At 40.3% G+C, this 12,911-nt stretch overlaps 1 protein-coding gene across 5 annotated transcripts in view; it reads right to left on the minus strand.

Annotated features, from left to right (window-relative positions):
* Positions 1 to 3,767: 3,767 nt before the first annotated feature.
* The window catches only part of AkhR (Adipokinetic hormone receptor), a 79,696-nt gene continuing 70,552 nt past the window's right edge, over positions 3,768 to 12,911 (minus strand). For 2 of the 5 annotated variants that reach the window (XM_065222064.1, XM_065222065.1), the window contains one exon: positions 9,229 to 9,497. In XM_065222064.1, coding sequence (XP_065078136.1) covers positions 9,354 to 9,497 — 144 coding nt within the window. In that variant the 3' untranslated portion in view covers positions 9,229 to 9,353. Of the gene's footprint in view, positions 3,970 to 9,228; positions 9,498 to 12,911 lie in introns of those variants that run through there. The other 3 variants (XM_065222068.1, XM_065222067.1, XM_065222066.1) reach the window with 3 other exon arrangements.

The following is a 12,911-nucleotide window of genomic DNA, read 5'->3' on the forward strand; positions in this document are numbered from 1 at the left end:
GGAGCGCAAACTAAGTCGACCGTACTTCTTGCTAAGACGCAGTGGAGTGTGATATATATCGGATTAGTATGTCATGTTTATTGGGTTTTAACTATTTATCACACAAATTTGTCAGACAAATTTCAATTTTATTTAAAAAATTTACATTTCAATATTGTATTGCTGCTTTCCCCAGCTCGACCTTGATGCCAGTCATCCTGTACAGGAGCCATTCGTGACCCAATTAAAGTAAAGAGGTTTACTGTAAGGATAGTTCTGAAAAGAGAATGCTGATAAGATTTTAATGCTATTTGCAGTACAATAGAAGTTATTCACCTTTTCGATTAAGTTTCTAGTTCGATATACATGGCTCCCAGAATATCCTCCAGAATCAATTTCTCAGAAGAGAATTCACGTACTACTCCATCACTGCAAACAATCCGAAAATAAATCAGATAAAATAATTTCATGCATATCATATGATTACCTCTCCTTGTCAATCAAAACTTCACTGAACCTATCAACTCGAAACACCGGGCCACGGGTGCATAATCATTTTCCTTTACCACTGGTTTTTTCGGTTGGTAATGATCTCCTTCGGAAATTTTTCTAGCATGAAAATCACTCTTGGCCCTGCTATCCACGAAAAAGGTTCTTCGAGCATAATCTTCGGAAATTGTATAATTTGCATACGGTGCAGCTGTTTCCCATGGCAACGCCATTTTTACTTGATTTAGGATGAAGTTGACAGGTGGAAAAAAATATATTCTTGTTTACCTTTGAGAAACAAGTAATTCGCATCGTATTGAAATGCTAATCACTTGAAAGCGATTTGTTTTGAACAGTGGTGTGGTTTCAAAAGTTATTCAATTGGATTCAACGTGAAATACACTTGAATTGATGGAGTAGGATTTTTCATCAATCCAAAGTGTAAAGCACTAGAGAACAACACTTTGATCCAATGTGGAAATCCATGAAAATCAATGTGGATGTGCATTTGAAAAATCAAGAGTTCAAATATTTGAATCAGACGTGTACATTTTTTTGAGTGTACCAATTGCCGAGTTACATTTAACTCGTGGTTAAACGTGACATTTCGTAAGTTATTATCAATATTCGAAAATGTCGGAAATTGATCAGTTGACTCAGTCACGGTTACCAAAATTTAACTTCTAGTCGGTCCGAAATAACAACGCTCGTATAGCAGAGTTATTTGAAAACTCATCTGTCACTTTTAACCACGAGTTAACTCACCCATTGCGACACAACCTTGGCCATCCATAAATTACGTACATTTTTGATCAATTAACCCCCCTTCCCCCTCGGAGCGTGTTTTGCAATACACCTAATACACGGCCGGTCCCAACTTCTGAAACCCCTCTCCTCCCTCAACCACTACGTTATTTATGAAAGTTCCCTAATCATAGGGCAACACCTCGGGCAACACTGAAAGACAGCAGTACACACCACACAAAAGGGGTTGGACATTTATGCGAAATTTCGGTATTGATAGTCAATATTTCGCGATCAGAACATTTTAGCTTGAAATCCCTCCATTTAATTCTCGGTACATCTTTAATCTATTGATTGAATTAAAAAAAATCTCAATATGGTTTTTTGAGATTTCGTGCGTTTTGTGAACGCACCGCACATTCATTATTTTGCATAAGAAACGGGAACGGGGTGTTTCTGCGGTGATCAAAAGGATAAATCAAGACCAACAATTGAAATGGCCTTAACTCCATTTTGTAAACAAACCTTGTAAGGCCATTTTCTCGCGAACCGAAACCTTCATTCGCAAACCTAAACCACAATCGGGTAGAGGAGAATTTTCTCTACCTATTCATTATGTTGTTTTGCCTTTGCGGACTTCGGTTCGCGAGAAAATGGCCTTACAAGGTTTGTTTACAAAATGGAGTTAAGGCCATTTCAATTGTTGGTCTTGAAATGTGATAAATTATCAGAAGGTACCTCTATTTATGCTTTTAGATTAGCTATTAAAATCCCTCATACTTGGAAAATTATGCTATGGAACGGTTTTTACAACCCCGGTTTTTTTTTTCATAATTCTTCAAGTAGGAGGGGCTTGCAATGCTTATCTCTTAGCATAAATAGAGGTACCGTCGACTTTATTTTCAGTGCTAGGTTCTGAAATTCGACAGTGAGCGTTCAAAAGGGCCTACTTGTAATGTTCGATTCTCTTCATCTTCATTTTCTGTTTACAGCTAAGCGAAACAGTTCAAGCTGAACATTGCATTAGGTCCTAAGTAACACTGACAAGATTCTCTTCGTCGACTTTCTCCTTGAATCCACTCGGCCCAGGTATTTTCAACACACATATCGATAAAAGAAGTTTTTATCTAGCATCTAATAAAACAAACACAACAAGAAACGATCCTGTGCTCAAGTTATTAAAGCTGTGTTTCATTTGGTGAATGTTTACTTAAATTTGACAGATGGAAAATTTTCAAATAAACCTGCTATTCCAGCAGACTTATTTCTGACAGACAAGGAATCAATTTGACAGACGCTTTCTCGAAAATCGGCCGATCTACAACAGAGGGGTTTTCGAACATCTTAATTTATTTTCGAAGTGTCAAATCTAAGTGAAAATTTTCCAAATGGAACACAGCCTTCGTATTTTTTTATGTGTTCAATCGGTAGATAAAAGATGTACCGAGAACTTGTTGGCTAATTAACGACTTCATTCGAGCAGTGAAAATGACGTTTACTACCATTCGAACTTTGAAATAAAACATTATTTTGAGATTTTTTCTTCTAGAACCACGAGAAAAGTAGCCAACATTTGTGCGTTTCATGAAAAAAATAGAAATAAGTTGGTCCAGTTTTGTGAAATCGCTGGTAGAAAGTCACACCAAAACTGCTTGACAAAGTGAGTGGTCAATTGATATCATCTCGATCAACTATGAAATGTTGCAAAACATTAATGCATAGAAAAATTTCAAGAGTACAGATATCAGCTCTCACAAAACATATAACAAAGAAACGGGAACTTCACGTTTGTTGCAGTCCAGTACACAAGGAGTTTCAATTTCATGAGTGATGTCACAACTGTCCAAGATTTGTGTCCTAGAAATATTGAAGTGATAGGGAATATCAGCCATAATGACGGTCATTGTTGGACGCTTCAATGAATCACCTGAAGAAAGTCTTACTCATATCTGATTGTAATTTAGGAACCAAATGAAATAGAATATGTATTCGCATTTTTATGTATTTTAAATCAATATCTAGAAAAAATGCACGAGAATTTCACTACACAGCTTAAAGTAGTCTACGTCAACCCTGCGGTCGTGTCTTGTACACAACCCCACCAATTTTTATTAAATACATTTGCTTTGTTTGTGACTGTAACGATAGAATTGATGTAGATGCACTGAACTTTCACCTAGATCTAGAATAACAAATTGTAAATACTGTTATCAAATGAACTGACAAATAAAACTTACTTATTTTACAAAAAAAAAAAAAAAAAAAAAAAAACAAAAAACTGTGTACTTTATTTTTTTAGGAGGACTAAAAGAATGAGAATGATTTCCAGAACGCTGCCCGTTTGTTCCAAAGGAATCCTGTAAGTCTGTATTGAATGGATACTCATCACATTTTTCACCTCGCTTTCCATAGTCCTGCACATCTGAAAGTGATAAGCTTCTTCTACTTACCATTAATCTTGTGGAAATTTAGAGAAACCTAGTTTACAATTGTGATTATAGATTAATTTATGTGATTATTAGGAAGGACTTGTGATACATAAAATAAACATAACCAACTGGGCTCAGTCAAATTTATTGAATGTTTTGTGAACATAAGTTTCGCCTCTGTCTTCCTGTAAGAATTTTCCTTGGTATTCGATTATGTTGATCAATGCATTATTTTTACTCCCAAAAGTACACAGCAACGACGTCCCATCTTTTTGGCTCTTCATATAACCAACGCGTCTTGACTATTCTAAAACCACACTTGAAACATCTGATTTCATTATATTGTTTTCTGATAGTATCCTTTTAGTACTTAGAGATCTTGATTTATGCAAAGTATTAGTTATGGCGTTAAAGTTTCTACTTAATTCTACGTTAACAAATATTTTATAATTGAGGGATTCGAATTGATTTGCTTCGAAAAGATCAAAAGAGGTCATAAATTTAGAGACCCCTTCTGGAGCCTTCCTTTTCTTGACCGAGATGAATTAGCCTATGGCTAAAAATCTCGTAAAAAAAGTTAAATGTTTACCCTTGATCAAAATGTATCAAGTCGTCCAAGCAAGATCCCATTATCAACACGAAAAAAGGCTGGTAGGCATATACACCATCAATTTGTATGCCAAGATCCAACGAGCGCTTGCAGAAAGAGTTACCTACCTCTTAGACGAGGTTTGTAGATGCAGATATCTTGGGATAGAAACCGTCTTGATCCGGTGTAAAATGCGCCGGCTTTGTAATACACCTTCACATTTCACATAAAAAGACATTTCATAGTTTTGATGCGTTTCTACACGCAAACCAAAAATCTATTACAATGAATGTTAGAAATTGACCATGCAGGCGATGTAATGGTTTTTTGTCTTTTTTATTTCGTTTTCTATCTACGCTTTCGACTATACCAGTAAGCTTGTAAAACGACGCACATTGTAGAACATTGTAGAACGACGCACACACTTGCCTCGAAGCTCTCCAGCAGAAAAAGCATACGAAGTGGAGTATGCGAGAAAATGAGCCCTTCATGTTTGCTTTTAGGCTATCCATATTTAAATAGAAGCATGTAGAGAGCAGTGGAGAAAGCATAGGTATGATAATCGCAACGTTCTCGTGGTTCGAGTCCAGTCGGCAATCTGTTTCCTATTTGTTTTTCGACATAACTACTTATCTCACTAATACACTTCACATTTTTTGGTCTCCAATTTTCTTGCATTGGACCGCAGCTAGGTATATCGCATCCTCGGTTCATGCGGTCTCCACTAACATCCTCTGATGATGAATCCCACATAATTGTAAGCGAATCTTACATCCCCCGATTGGGTGTACCTTCCTAAAAAGTTGTCCTTGCTCGCTTTCTACTCTCTAAAGTAGAACTCACACTGCCGTACTCTAACGGAACTATCAACTCTATACTTTCAACTCCTCATCTATCGTATAAAAATTACCACTTCAGTCTGTTATTTGAAATTAGCATTTCGATTTAAGATTTATTCCATGGATTGGAAGAACAAGCTAAAATAAGAAAATTCCCAATAAATGTTTTACAAATAAACTTGCTGCGTTGCCAGTTTCATGTTCTGTGAAAAAAACAAAATGATTTTTTTTTGATGAATAAAATTCCGAGCTACAAGAGGGTATTTGGCTAATCTAGCTGGCCAAAAGATTTTTTTTTTCCAAATGGATCAAGGATCAAACTGGAAATAAAGCAGTGTATTGAACTCGTCATTGAATGGCAAACTATTTCCTATAGGGGAAAATGGTGTAAAACGCACCGGCGGGGTGATACGCGCCACCACGATATTTCGCTAAATAGACAGGTTGCGCACACACACACACACAAACACACACACACACACACACACACACACACACACACACACACACACACACACAGGATTGAGGATTCCGGAAAGGGAGATCGACGGTGGATGCAATTCGGACAGTGGTCGAGAGAGCTGAAAAGGCGTCCAAACAGAAGCGGAGAGGAGATCGATATTGCGCCGTGATAACGATCGACGTCAAGAATGCGTTCAACAGCGCCAGCTGGGAGGCCATCACCGAAGCACTGCATAGAATGAGGGTCCCTGACTACCTGTGCAGGATCCTGAGGAGTTATTTCCAGAACCGGGTTCTGGTCTACGAGACAGACATGGGACAGAGATCGATTAGGATCACAGCGGGAGTTCCACAAGGCTCCATCCTTGGTCCAACGCTCTGGAACGGGATGTACAACGGCGTGCTAACGCTGAAACTGCCCAAAGGAGTTGAGATCGTTGGCTTTGCGGACGACGTCGTCTTGACGGTAACAGGCGAGACGCTGGAAGAGGTGGAAGTGTTGTCAACCGAGGCAATCGACATGATTGGTAACTGGATGAAAGGAGCGAAGCTGCAAATAGCCCACCACAAAACGGAAGTGTTATTGGTCAGTAACTGTAAAGCGGTACAGCGGGCAGAAATCACCGTCGGGGAGCACACCATAGCCTCGAAGCGTGTGTTAAAATACCTGGGAGTGATGATCGATGACCGGCTAAACTTCAACAGCCACGTCGAATATGCCTGTGAGAAGGCTTCGAAGGCCATCAACGCGATAGCTAGAATCATGCCGAACAACGCTGGTCCCAGCAGTAGCAAGAGGCGTCTTCTGGCCAGCGTGTCATCATCGATACTGAGATATGGAGGTCCAGCCTGGGTTCCAGCGCTGGAAACGAAGCAGAACAGTACGAACAGTACTGAGCAGTACGTTCCGGCTCATGGCCATGCGAGTCGTGAGTGCGTACAGAACCATCTCGTCGGAAGCAGTATGCGTTATCGCCGGTATGATCCCTATCGGCATCACCCTGGCGGAGGACAGCGAGTGCTACAGGCAGAGAGAAGCCGGAAGAGTACGGAAAGTTGTGAGAGTGGAGTCATTGGCTAAGTGGCAACATGAGTGGAATACGACGGAGAACGGTAGATGGACACATAGACTAATACCGATTCTTTCGACCTGGGTGAACAGAAAACACGGAGAAGTCAATTTCCACCTAACGCAGTTCCTGTCTGGCCACGGCTGCTTCAGGAAATACCTGCATCGGTTCGGACACGCAGCGTCACCCCTCTGTCCGGAGTGTGGCAACGTCGATGAAACGCCGGAGCATGTGGTCTTTGACTGTCCAAGGTTCGAGGCAGTGCGAACGGAGATGCCCGTCCTTAACGTGGAGAATGTCGTCGATGAAATGTGTCGAGAGGAGGACTCTTGGAATGCCGTCAGCAGGGCAGTCACGCAGATTATGTCAGAGCTGCAGCGTAAATGGAGAGAAGAGCAGCGATCTAGCAACGCCAGCTAGCGCTGAGAGTACGACAAGTGCATGAGCACAGCCACCCCCCGAAGTAGTCGCTTCACAGTGGTCCCGGGGGGATCCAGGCAGAGGAGAGAGTAAGGAATGGGTTTTAGTGGAGCTGCACTAGGCAACTAGTGGATACCACACCGTGCCACCTTCACTACAGGCCAGGCTTCTTGAAGCTTTCCTAAACCTTACTATAAAAAAAAAAAAAAAAAAAAAAAACACACACACACACACACACACACACACACACACACACATACAATGGCGTGCTGACGCTCAAGCTGCCCAAAGGAGTTGAGATCGTTGGCTTTGCGGACGATGTCGTCTTGACGGTAACCGGTGAGACGCTGGAAGAAGTGGAAATGTTGGCGGCCGAGGCGATAGATACGATTGGTAACTCGATGCAAGGAGCGAAGCTGCAGATAGCCCACCACAAAACAGAAGTGATGTTGGTCAGTAACTGCAAATCAATGCAGCGGGCAGAAATTACCGTTGGAGAGCACACCATTGCTTCGAAGCGCATGCTAAAGTATCTGGGAGTGATGATCGACGACCGGCTAAACTTTAATAGCCACATCGAATATGCTTGCGAGAAGGCGACGAAGGTTATCAACGCAATAGCCAGAATCATGCCGAACAATTCTGGTCCAAGCAGCAGCAAGAGACGTCTTCTGGCTAGTGTGTCCTCATCAATACTAAGGTACGGAGGTCCAGCCTGGATTGAAGCGCTGAAAACGAAGCAGAACCAAAGGAAATTGAGCAGTACGTTCCGGCTCATGGCCATGCGAGTCGTGAGTGCGTACAGAACCATTTCGATGGAGGCAGTATGCGTTATCGCCGGTATGATCCCAATCGGCATCACCTTGGCGGAGGACTACGAGTGCTATATGACGAGAGAAACCAGAGGAGTACGAAAAATGGTGAGAACGGAGTCGATGGCTAAGTGGCAGCAGGAGTGGGATGCAGCAGAGAACGGTAGATGGACACACAGGCTAATACCGACTCTTTCGACCTGGGTGAACAGGAAGCATGGAGAAGTCAACTTCCACTTGACGCAGTTCCTGTCTGGTCATGGCTGCTTCAGGAAGTACCTGCATCGGTTCGGACACACAACGTCACCCTTCTGTCCGGAGTGTGGGAATGTGGAAGAATCACCAGAGCACGTGGTCTTCGAATGTCCTAGATTTGATGATGTGCGAGAGGATATGCTCGCCCTTAGCACGGAGAATATCGTCGAAGAAATGTGTCGAGAGGAGGGCACCTTTAACGCCGTCAGCAGAGCAGTAACGCAGATCATGTCAGCGCTGCAGCGAAAATGGCGGGAAGACCAACTAGAAAGTAGTAATGTGCTCACACAAGTGCGAACTGAAAGCCGAAGCCGGGAGAACTCTCCGTCAGAGTAGGCTGTATCCACAACCAGGGATAACCGAGTAGAACGTGACGCTGGGAGCTAAATGGCTCACAAATTGGAGAGACGATCAGCGAACTGGAAGCGCCAATTAGCTGAGGTAAAGTGAGGTGCGTAATGCACGGCCCCCTCCGAAGTAATACGACAAGTGGTTCCGGGGGAAAATGGCAAGGCGTCTAAGGAGGTTTTAGTGCGGTAAGAATCCCACACACCGTGTCACCGCGACTGTGCGCCCAGTCGTCAACGGTGGCACGATAGCCTTTTTGAAGATTTCCTCCTTACCAAAAAAAAAAAATACACACACACACACACACACACACACGTACACACACACACACACACACTCGCACACACGCTCACACGCACACTCACTCACACACACACACACACACACACACACACACACACACACACACACACACACACACACACACACACACACACACACACACACACACACACACACACACACACACACACACACACACACACAGACACACACACACACACACACACACACACACACACACACACACACACACACACACACACACACACACACACACACACACATTAAAAATATCATCATTCATCACTTTGCTAGTTCATCAGTTCTTATGATAATAGTATGAGAAAGCGAATGATGCATAACTTACTGCCTTACGCGCTAAAATTCGAAAATAAAAGAATGATTGCTTTTAGAATGATGCAAGACAATCGCATAAATTCAATTATTTTCTAAAATTTAACATGGATATCCTTTCCCTTTATTTAAGTAGACCCATATTTAAGGCTCTCGAGTTTCCCAGAAACAACAACAAGACAATATAAGAATTTTGAGCACGGCGAGGGATTTGCTAACTTTTACTGCTCTATTATGGTATTTCGATCTATAAAAGTATTTTTTATCTCCAATATCATATCTCAAATAGTTTTTATTGCACATGCAACATCAAGATCTCTACAACAACGGTTTTTACCTGTGGATGATCGGATAGATTCTGAATGCCTTGTATATTTTGCTGAATTTCTAAGAATAACGGAAGATTGGCCTGACTTAACACCATCCTGAAAGAGAAAAAAAAAAATATTTGGCATGTCTGTTTTAGGTTAACATCATCTTTTCAATGGAGTTATGAAAAAAAAATATTAGTTGAATGATCTACAGACCTATCTTCAGTAAAATAGTTAGAATAGAATTCACTCACCAGGCAGCGCTAGTGTAACATTCATTTTTTTATCTCTATTTGTTCCAAATTTAAAATAAATTACATTTCATTTTAACCTAGGTGCTCTAGTTACTACAGTAACTTACCAACCTTAATTGTTATGATATATATCTAAGTGTAACATTGTTCCTGCCTTGGCAATTCAGTATTTTTTAAACCTGCATGTCAGTATAACAATTTACATTTTAAAACTACAAACTAATACTAAATTTTATCTAAGTATGAAGGTAATAAATCGTTTAAATTGAGGATTACAACGATTCTTGCCTGAGATTATTAATTATTTGGTTGGACATTTGTTCTAAAGTCTCAACATTCAAAATTCTATGCACTTCCATAGTACTGTACCAACTTCAACTTCAAAATCATCTTCAGAACTTTGTTATGAATCCTTTGAAGTGATTTTTTTCCTGGTAGTGCAATAAGTAGACCATATTGGCACAGCGTATAGCATGGCCGGTCTAAAAACTTGTTAAAATATTAGAAGTTTATTCGTCAGGCAAACTTTGGATTTCCTGTTTATAAGAGGATACAAACATTTTATACATTTGTTACATTTGGCTTGAATGCCCTCAATGTGATCTTTAAAGTAAAATTTTGGTCTAGTACTAACCCATGATCTTTCACTTGGTTTGACCAGAAAATTGGAACTCCGTTCATAGTGACTATGTGACTACTCCTAGGTTTCAAAAAGGAAGCTCTTGGCTTATGTGGAAATATTATATGTTGAGTTTTGGAAGCGTTCGGAGAAATCTTCCATTTTTGTAAATAAGAAGAGAAAATATCTAAACTTTTCTGCAGTCTGCTGCAAATAACACGAAGACTTCTTCCTTTAGCGGAATTGCCTGTGTCATCAGCGAGTAAACATTTGTGGCAACCCTGAGGCAAATCAGGGAGGTCCGAAGTGAAAATGTTATACAATGTAGGCCCAAGAATGCTACCCCGAGGCACTCCTGCTCTAACAGGTAGTCGTTCAGATTTGGAATTTTGATAATTTACCTGCAGAGTTCTGTCAGTTAAATAATTTTGAACTAGTTTCATAATATAGAGTGGAAAATTATTTTTTTTTCAATTTAGTAATCAAACCTTCATGCCAAACACTTTTTTTTCTATGCCTAGAAGAGCAACTCCAGTTGAGCAGCCTTCAGATTTGTTTGAAGGAATTAAATTGGTAACTCTTAAGAGTTGATGAGTAGTTGAATGCCAATGGCGAAATCCAAACTGCTCATCTGCAAAAATTGAGTTCGTATTGATTCTATTTAAAATTGTCTTTTCAAAAAGTTTACTTATTGAAGAAAGCAAACTTATTGGACGGTAGCTAGAAGCTTCAGCTGGATTTATCCGGCTTCAAAATTGGAACAACTTTTGCATTTTTCCATTTATCAGGAAAGTATGCGAAATGGAAACATCTGTTAAAAAAACTTACCAAGAAAGACAAGGTACTCTCTAGGAGGTTTTTGATGAGGATATAGAAAATTCCATCATCACCAGGACCTTTCATATTATGAAACTTTTTAGTTATAAAGTTCTGATAGTTCGTCCAAATCAGTCCACCAGAAATCATAAAAAAAATTCCCGATAGAAAATATTCAGATAATTCCGAGCAACCTGATTCTCAATAGGACTAGTAAGACCCAAACTGAAATTATGAGAACTCTCGAATTGCTTAGCAAGTTTCTAAGCTTTTCAGAATTGGTGATCAAAAATTTACCATCTTCTTTAAGCGCAGGAATAGGCTTTTGAGGTTTTTTCAAAAAATTTATGAGTTTCCAAACGGGTTTGGAGCTTGGGTCTGATTTCGAAACATTATTTTCAAAAGTTTTGTTCCTCAGAGCAGAGAATCGCTTTTAATTTGTTTTTGCAAATTTCACCAGATAAATTTCATGGCAGGATCGCGTGTTCTTTGATATTGTCTCCTACGCACATTTTTCAGACGGATCAAGAGCTGAAGATCGTCGTCTGTTATAATTTAATCGAATTTAACCTCGCATTTTGGTACTGAAGCAGCTCTTGCTTTAACTTTAGAGAACAGAGGCAAGGGCGTAGCCAGGTTTCGAGGGGGGGGAGAGAGGGGCGAAAAAAAAATTACTATGGAAAATTTGGCCATTTCACCGAACGCCATTTCTCCGAAAGCCTTTGTGTTGCTGAGTTTAGGGGGGGGGGGGGCAGTTGCCTCCTTGCCCTCTCTGGCTACGCCTATGAACAGAGACGAACCAGCCAATGGCTGAGAGTCTCTATAATAAAGAAATCAATCAATCAATCATTTCAACTATAGAAGTAGTCAGAGATTCAAGAGCATAATTTATTTCATCATAGGCTAGTCAAGTAGTTAGCCAATGGATCAATGAAAATGCTGAGGTTTTGACAGAACTGTGCTGTGGCTACCACAGTATTTTACATTTGATCGTCCATATACAGTAGCGCCAAAAGCATGATGTGGTGGGTTCAAAACTTGACCATCTACATTGGTCAATTGATCACTTTAGATGCTCAAGGTTTGAACCCACCCAATTATTCGCTAAATCTCGTTCAACGTCTTTTGGATCCGTGGTTGAGAAAAAATAACTAAGAAATATTGTTTTTTTTTATTTAACTTTGTTCGTCTTAGGTCGCAATATTACCAACAATCAATACGAAACTAACGATTTTAAATTGGCTCACCACTTTAGTAGCCTATTGGTCCCAAGCAAACGATTAACGTACCCTATTCTAATTGAAATTCTATTACTACACTATGTTTGTTTTGATTCGCTATGAAAGTTTGACAGATAACATCAGGGGTGTGTGGATTCATGCAGAACATGCAGGGGTGAGTGAAATAGCTTGGGACTGCTTGGGACCGTTGTTCTGGTACTGAGTGAGCCAAAAATAATAATGATTTTCTTCGGGACCCAGTGGTCTTAGAGTTACCTCTATGATATTACCATGGATAACTTCTTCACCTCTGTTCCATTAGCTGAACAGTTATTGCAACCTACAGAAAACAACTCTCCTTGGGACTATTTGCAAAAACAAGCTTGACCTTCCTCGAGAGATGTTGGATGTCAAAGACAGGGAAACAGAATCGAGTCTTTTTTGTTTCGATAGACAACTAACGCTGGTAAGTTACGTGCCGAAGAAAGGTAAAAACGTGATTTTACTGTCCGAACGAATGTGACACAGAGAAACAAGCCGACAATAATATTGGACTACAAAAAAACTAAAGGTGGAGTAGACAATATGGACAAACTTGTTTCAACGTAAACCTGTCGGA

Source organism: Ochlerotatus camptorhynchus, unplaced genomic scaffold, assembly GCF_037179485.1.
Source record: "Ochlerotatus camptorhynchus isolate MF236.1 unplaced genomic scaffold, CSIRO-AGI_Acam_v1.1 ptg000155l, whole genome shotgun sequence".
Lineage (NCBI taxonomy): Eukaryota > Metazoa > Arthropoda > Insecta > Diptera > Culicidae > Ochlerotatus > Ochlerotatus camptorhynchus.